Here is a 7,318-nt window from a genome sequence, read left to right as displayed (position 1 = left end):
CCCTCCATGTCCCTTGTGCCTGGGCTGGTGTGGGGGTGCCAGCCTTGAACATGGGCAGGGACCAACCTCCCCTGTCACTGCGAGGCAGGTAGGTACCCCCCACTCCAGGGCTGGAAGGGTGGCAAGGGGGTTGGATATGCCTGGAGCCAGGCCCCCTGGACTCCCCTTGCTGGCACTGCCAGGCACAGTGTCTTTGGAGGCAGAAGAAACAGCCCTCCTGATGTCCCCAAATGTCCCTTTTCCCACAGGCATGAGTGGCAGAACCTGTGTGGTCTCTCCTGGGGCAGGAGATGGGATGTGTGTGCCAGGTGCCCCCTACACCTTCCAGTGTGGGAGGGCATTTTTCTATCAGCTCCCTCCTGGCCTTGTCTTGCAGTTGGAGTGGAGATGGGGCACAGCTGGCCCCTGCTGGGCTTCCCCTGTGGGGTATCCCTGCTGGGACCAGAGGCTGGTTCCCCTGGGGACTGGAGCCTGGTCTTTGCTGCCTTGGGCTGCCTCTTGCTGAGTCACCCTGGCCGTAGCCTAGAGGGTACAGAATAATTAACCGGAGGCTGTTCCCCAGATTAGAGGCTGATCTGTCTGAGCTGCAGCCCTGGCATCACTAATGCTGGGAAGCATTTGGCAGGGAAAGGCCTCGGGATGGGGACTGGACAGGAACTCCCCGTGACTGGGAAGGAGTGAGTAAGGAGGGAGGGAGGCCCTTGGAGCTGTTAGGGTAACCTGCTTGCCAAGGGAAAGAGAGGGTGGCACCACAGCAGTGCCCTCCTGTGCCAGGGAAAATGTACCACAGCGTTAATTGCCATCAGTACGTTTCAGAATGAACACGGGTTGACCCATCAGCCTGGCCATGAGCGCTGGCCTGCATCTCCTGCAGGGGCCGTTGCTGTCAGACGTGATGTTCCAAAGCCTGCACCCACCTGTCCCCAACCCAGTTCCATGGGGGTGGGAGGCTGTGTGCTCCCTCCTGCACCACCAGGCCCTCGGGGGAGGTCTAGAGCTGAGGGATGCCCTGTTTCTGCAGGGTCTCAGCCCTTGTCGCCCCGGGGGGTGTACGGGGGCCGGGGCCGGGCGGGGCGGCGCTGTCCGCGGTGCTGGCACGGCGCTCTCCGCGGTGGACGGCCTTCTTCCCCTCCTCCTCAGCCCCCTCCTCTTCCTCCGTCCATCCTCCTCCTCTCCGCGCCCCCTCCTCTTCCTCCATCCCCCTCTTCCTCTTCCTTCAGCCCCCCTCTTCCTTCATCCTCCCCGGCTGCCTTCATCTCCCCTTCACCTCTCTCCTCATCTCCCCTTCCTCCTCTTCCTCCCCGCCTCCCTCTCCCCCGTTCTCCCCTTCCTCCCTCTCCCTCGTCCCTTATCCCCCTCCGCCTTCTCTTTCTCAGCCTTCCTCCCGCACATTCTCCTCCTTTTCCTCCTCCTCTTCTTCCCGCCTCCCCCTCTCCCTCCTCTTCCTCCCCCAGCAGTGACGTCTCTGGACGTGCTGCTCCCGGCGCGGCGCCGGCACCGCTCGGGGCTCCGCTACTGCTCGGGGCTTCGGTACCGCGGCCCGGCCCGGCTCGGCAGCGGCTCCGGCGGGGCGCGGGCGCTGTCCGGGGCCGCCCATGCGGCCGGGGGACGATGTGGGCGGCGCGGAGCCGGCGGTAGTGCCCGCACCGGGGCCCCCCCGGGAGCATGGGCTGCATCGGCTCCAAAACCACCATCGGTGGGTGAGCGACACCGGGATGGGACCGGGCACCTGAGGGAATAGGGGGTCCTAGGGTATGGAGGGTGTTGGGGGAACTTGAGCGTGGGGAGGGGGGTGTGCGGGGGCTGCTGGCGGCGATATGATAGGGGTGTGGGGGGCTACGGAGGCTGGGGGACATGGGAAGGTGGAGAGCAGGGAGCTGAGGGGGATCCAGGGGATGGCGTGGTGGTGTATGGGGACTGGGAGGTTGTGAGGGCTGTAGGGTACAGGGAATTACGGAGGTGGGGGGGTACACAGAGAGAATTGGGGTATCTAAGTGTGTTTGTGTATACAGAGAGCTTGAGGGCTCTGGAGGACTTTGGTACATAAAGGGTGATGGGGGCTATAGATGGGTGGGGGTTTGGGAGCCGGGCGTGCTGCTCTGGGGCAGCTGAGTGGCCCAGGGAGTGCAGGGAGATATTGGGGGGCTGGGACGATTGGAGAGGTTGGACTGCAGCTCTGGGGGAGCTGGGGGTTGGGGTGGGGGTACAAGGGGACTGGGAAAGGAGTGTGGGATTGGGGTGCTGGTTAGAGTCCTGAGAGGTTATGGGGTGGCTATGAGAGAGACAGAGTCATTCAGGGGGGTGTTGGAGGCTGGGGTTTGCTGCGGTGTGTGGGGTGCAGCGGGGGTGCTGCATATGTCCTGGGGGTGCTGCAGGAGGGATGGGGGCTGTGATCAGAGGGAATTCTGGAGGCTGGGTTCCTGGGGGCTAGGACAGCGTTGAGAGTGTTGCAGGCATGCCGGAGGGGCCCTGGGGGTGTTGTTGCTAGGATGTCACCACAGGGTGCCCCTGCCCACAGCTGGGAGTGGGGGCGATCCTCTTTGCAATTTCCCAAGGAAGCCAGGGTGTACCCTCAGATGTGGGTGGGAGGCCGCACTTTTGAGCTCCCCTGTCTCCCACTTCACAGCTGGTTTATGTCAGCCAGGCCCACCTTGGTGCAGGGGAAATGAGGCTGTTGATAGATATCCCATCTTGGCCCCTTTGGGACTGGCATTTCATGGCATCTGCATTGACAGGAGCCCCCAGTTCTTGGGAGTCAGTGCCTGAGGGTGTAGGCACCCATCCATTTGAGGTGCCAGTGCCCAGAGGTCAAGCTGTTGTGGCAAAAGATGGGTGCAGATGCTTTTAATTGACCCTGTCCCTTCTTGCCCCTTTCCCTCCTGACCCAGCAGGGAACTGGAGAGGGGGATTTTGGAAATAGTGGAGGAGCAGCAGCCCCCTGCAAGTATGGCTCAGTGCTGCCTCCCTTCACACCGCCAGCACCTGGCCCAGTCCAGCCTGGTCCAGCTGCCCCCACCCCTCCCAGAGCAGCTGCCAAGCTGGGACAGGCGCCTGGTCCCCAGTGCCAGGCTGGGGACGTGCGTTACCGCTGACACAGGCGGAAGAGTTGCCCGGGCGTGAGTCACAGTGCTGCAGCAACGAGTTGTGTCTGGTCTCAGACTGGACAAGAAGCTGCTGCCACAGGGTCAGTGGGTGGGGGACTGAGAGGGCTGCTGGGGAAATGGAGGCGCTGAGGTTGGCCTCGGCTCTTCCTGCAGTGGCCGTGGACACAACGTTGTGTGTGGAGTGGAAGGAGGTGAAGGCACTGTCACCCCTGAGTGTTGCCCACCCGCTGCCCCGGCTGGTGCGCCAGGCCTCCTTCGACAGCCAGGACTTCCTCCAGGTACCACCGAGCCCAGCCATGCCCGGCTGAGGTAGCCATGTGCCCGTACCCCATGGCGGGGCACCCGTCCTGGCCATGGCCCTGCCAGCTCGCAGTGGCTCGGGGCTGCTCTGACGTCAGCCATGAGCCGGGCTGTATCCTGGGAGAAATCAGTCCACGGTGCCTCGTTGCCATGGCAATGCAATTTGTTGCGCGCCTCCAAATCCCACATCGCTTCCCCCGTGGCCATGGGCTCAGGGCCTGGCACGGCCAGGATGGCAATGGGGACATACAACAGGATGTCCTGGCATGGTGTGTGCTGCCAGGGAGTGGGTGCTGGGAGCCAGGCTGAGGTGGTCTTGCACATACACGTGTGTGTGCACAAGCTGGGGCAGGCACACACACGTGTGTGTGGCACCATCTAGCACAGGGCACGGAGATATGTGAGCGCACACGAGTGTGCAGATGCACATGTGTGCACAGTGGAGTTCAGGTGTGAGTGTGCAGGTGTGTGTGGTCAGTTTGTGTGTTTGAGTGGCTGCCTGTGTGTGTGGGCACGTGTGGCTACCTGAGCAGGCATGTGCAGGTGTGTACAGAGTGCCAGTGTGTACTGACAGTGTGCACTGACATTGTGGGAGTGTGCTCTGCTGTGACCACCCCTCTGCACACACGCATGCCTGTAATGTGTGTGTGCACAAACACCCCAGGCCCGCCGGGGTGGGCACCAAGCAGGGACGAGCACCCTCCTGGAGCAGGGGGCTCCCAGAAGGGAAATGGTGCCAGGGCTGTGACCACGCTGCCCACTCTGGCAGGTCAATGTTGAGGACACTGTCGAGATGCTGCCCAAGTCACGGCGCGCGCTGACCATCCAGGAGATCGCTGCCCTGGCCCGCTCCTCGCTGCACGGTAACTGCTCATCCAGGGGCTCATCTGGGAAAGGGGGCTCTCCTGAGGTGAGGAGTCTGGGCCTCTTGGGGTAACCCCGGGTATCACCTGTCTGGAGTTTTGGGGGAGACCAGGGGGTTACTGATGGCACTCTAGAGGAGGGCATGGGGGTGCCATGTCCCATGGACTAGAGGCAGGGAGTGGTGGGTCCCAGGGTTATGTCCCACCTGTGGTGGGGACTTGAGGTGCCCCAGGGCATGCTGACCTCAATGCACACCCCATAGGCATCTCACAGGTGGTGAAGGAGCACGTGACAAAGCCAACGGCCATGGCACAGGGCCGTGTCGCCCACCTCATCGAGTGGAAGGGCTGGTGTAAGCCAGTGGAGTCCCCTTCTGCCCTGGAGAGCGCTTTCAGCTCCTACTGCCACCTGAGTGAGGGCGAGCAGGAGGCGCGATTCGCTGCCGGTAGGCACCGCAGGCACGGCCGGTGGGCATGGTCCCCTCTGCAGCCCAGGGCAGGGGTGGTGGGGTGGGTTTGCCTTCATCCATCCATCCATCCATCCATCCACCCACCCACCCACCCATGCCATGGTACTATGGGCATAGAGGTGCTAGGGCAGTGGGATTTTGGGAGCACCTCCCTGCGTGTGTGTGATCCCTGCCTGTCCCATGCCAGGTGTGGCGGAGCAGTTTGCCATTGCTGAGGCCAAGCTGCGAGCCTGGTCCTCAGTGGATGGGGACGACTCCAATGATGAGTCCTATGATGAAGACTTCATGCCCTCCACAGAGAGCTCCCAGCCCACTGGTAAGTTCTGTGGAGAGTGGGCAAGTTGTCCCACTGCTGGCGTGGCTGTCCCGCCACTGAGGGTTAAAGGAACAGAGTGCCCACTGCCGGGCACATTTCCCAGCCTGGTCACTCCCATACAGGGCAGTGCCCCTGCCTTGCACTCTGGCAAACGGTGCCTGAGCCAGGGATGGGGAAGCCCTTAAATGCAACACCTCCGTGGTGCCAGAGAGTATTTTCCTTTTCCTTTGGTGGTTACCAGTGCATGCAACAATTTGTTGGCAAAGCATGCACGGGACTTCTCCCAACCTGCGGTGCACAGGGCAGGGGGCAGCTGACATCCCTGGTGCCCTCAGCTGTGGACTGACCCAGACATCCTGATTTCCCACAGAGCTGACAGGCACGATGCCCGCCAGCGCGCTGCTGCGAGACCTGCTGCAGGGCCACCTGTGCCAACTGGGCGTGCGGCACGGCTCCTGCGAGCCCGAGAGCGACTCCTCGCACACCCTCTCCCCTGAGACTCTCTGCTCCAGCCTCTGCAGCCTGGAGATGGTGTCCCCCTCCGAACTCACTGCCAAACTGCTGGGCTCCCTGGGGGGAGAGGACCTGCTGCTGCCCAAGCTGCCGCCCCCAGCCAGCCAAAGTGCCTTGCGGGGCCTGGCACGGCTCCGGTGCCAGGACTCCCTCTACTCCGTGTCCTACGCCGAAGCCTGTCTCTCGCCCACGGAGGACGAGGTGGTGCTGAGCAAGGACTTCCCACTCCGCCGGAAAATCTCTGACGTCGCCTCCTCAGGGGTGGCATCGCTGGAGGAGGAGGAGGAGGAGGCTGAAGAGCCCTGATGCCTCCTGGGGTGCCCTGCCTCTCCTGGTGGGGGTCCAGGTCCCCTGCTGAAGCCCTCTGGCCAGACCCCACGCTGGGTGAGGGACAGGCCCTGCCGCTGTTCCCCCTCGCTATCCGTGTGCAGGAGGGGTCCGGGGGCCACTGCAGCCCCCCCCAGCCAGTGTGCCCCCACTGTGCCCCGGCCCTGCTTGGCCACATCATTGCCCTCCTGGATTTTTGCATGAGAGCAGGGAAGGGGCGCAGGGAAGGGCTTGGAGGTTCTGTCCTCTGCCCTGATGCCCAGATATGCCCCCAAAAACTGACAAGACTAAATAAGTGGGGCTGGTTGTTCGCATGTTCTCCCCCAAACCACCCTGGGCTCCCCTTTTGGGCACAGTTCCCTCTCCCCCAATGGCATGGCTGAAAATCTCCAATCATCCTGTGGTACCTCTACCACTCCAAGCCAGGGTGGTGGTGGGGGTTTCGGTGTGGGAAGGGCTTTTCTCCTCTCTCCCTGGCCAACTTCTATTGGACCGAGTTTAAAACTGTGAACTGCTGCCTTGGAGCATGGAGCTGCTGGAGGGCTGCTGTGGGGGTGCCAGGGATGCTGGGGGGCTGTGGATGTGCTGCGGTGCTGGGACTTTCTATACTTTTGTAATTGCATGGGGCTGACACAGGAAGACTGCAGGGCCAGGTGGGCACAGGCCCCCAGGCTGGGGGCTTTGGGCCACCAGAAGAGCAGTCCCAAACCAGCCCTGCAGTAAGGGGGTCACTCCAGCCAGGGGTCCCCAAGTCTGCTGTGAGGCAATGCAGGGTGGAGAGAGGGGGTAGGACGTGGGACTGATGTCCCTGTCAACAAGTCACTCACCCCTAGCAGGGAACCAAGTGCCTACATGAAGGGCGACCAGCCCCCCCTGTCCTGGCTGGGGGTGGCACCCCCCCTCGAGGACCCCCCAAGCCCACGTGAGGGGTTCCAGGCAGTCGTTTGGGGGAAGAATGCCAGTTTTTGCCAACCGCTTGCGCTCCCCTTCCCGCATGGCACGTGTTCTCGTGGGGCCCCTCTCCCCTGCATGCTGCTCCTCACCCAGCCGTCACTGTTCCCTGTCCCCGCACCCCGGGATGCCCCCCAGCACCCACTGCACCTCTGCTCCCCTGCATCCCCCAGCACCCCCGCCAGCCCTGCCAGGCACAGCTCCTGTTCTCCCTCCGTGCCATGGGGTGCCCGCTGTGGGGCTGGCCCTCCCTGCCCTGCATCACCGAGGGGCTGCAGGGGCCAGCAGGCCTGCCACCATGCTGATGGCTCCCTGCCACCCGCTACCACTCGCTCCCGGGGGCAGTGGATGCTCCTCACGGTACTGGGGTGGGCTGGGGGGTGCGGGTGCCTGTGGGTGGCTGGGGGACTTTGCTCTGTGTGTGTGTGCATGTGCACACCTGGGAGCGCATGGGCGTGTGCACGCGTGTGCATG

The 7,318-nt window shown here is 63.2% G+C and overlaps 1 protein-coding gene across 1 annotated transcript; it reads left to right on the top strand.

Annotated features, from left to right (window-relative positions):
* Nucleotides 1-1,254: 1,254 nt before the first annotated feature.
* Nucleotides 1,255-7,106, top strand: FAM131A (family with sequence similarity 131 member A). Its single transcript, XM_068200448.1, is given in 7 exon segments — nucleotides 1,255-1,651; nucleotides 1,653-1,696; nucleotides 3,258-3,382; nucleotides 4,174-4,267; nucleotides 4,531-4,713; nucleotides 4,925-5,053; nucleotides 5,424-7,106. Coding segments are annotated over 7 exon segments (1,080 nt in total). The 5' UTR covers nucleotides 1,255-1,595; the 3' UTR covers nucleotides 5,873-7,106.
* Nucleotides 7,107-7,318: the final 212 nt, after the last annotated feature.

The sequence above is a fragment of the Anomalospiza imberbis genome, chromosome 10, assembly GCF_031753505.1.
Source record: "Anomalospiza imberbis isolate Cuckoo-Finch-1a 21T00152 chromosome 10, ASM3175350v1, whole genome shotgun sequence".
NCBI classification, from domain to species: Eukaryota; Metazoa; Chordata; class Aves; order Passeriformes; family Viduidae; genus Anomalospiza; species Anomalospiza imberbis.
Note: the sequence above shows the minus strand (reverse complement) of the source record. Positions and strands in the feature narration are given on the sequence as shown.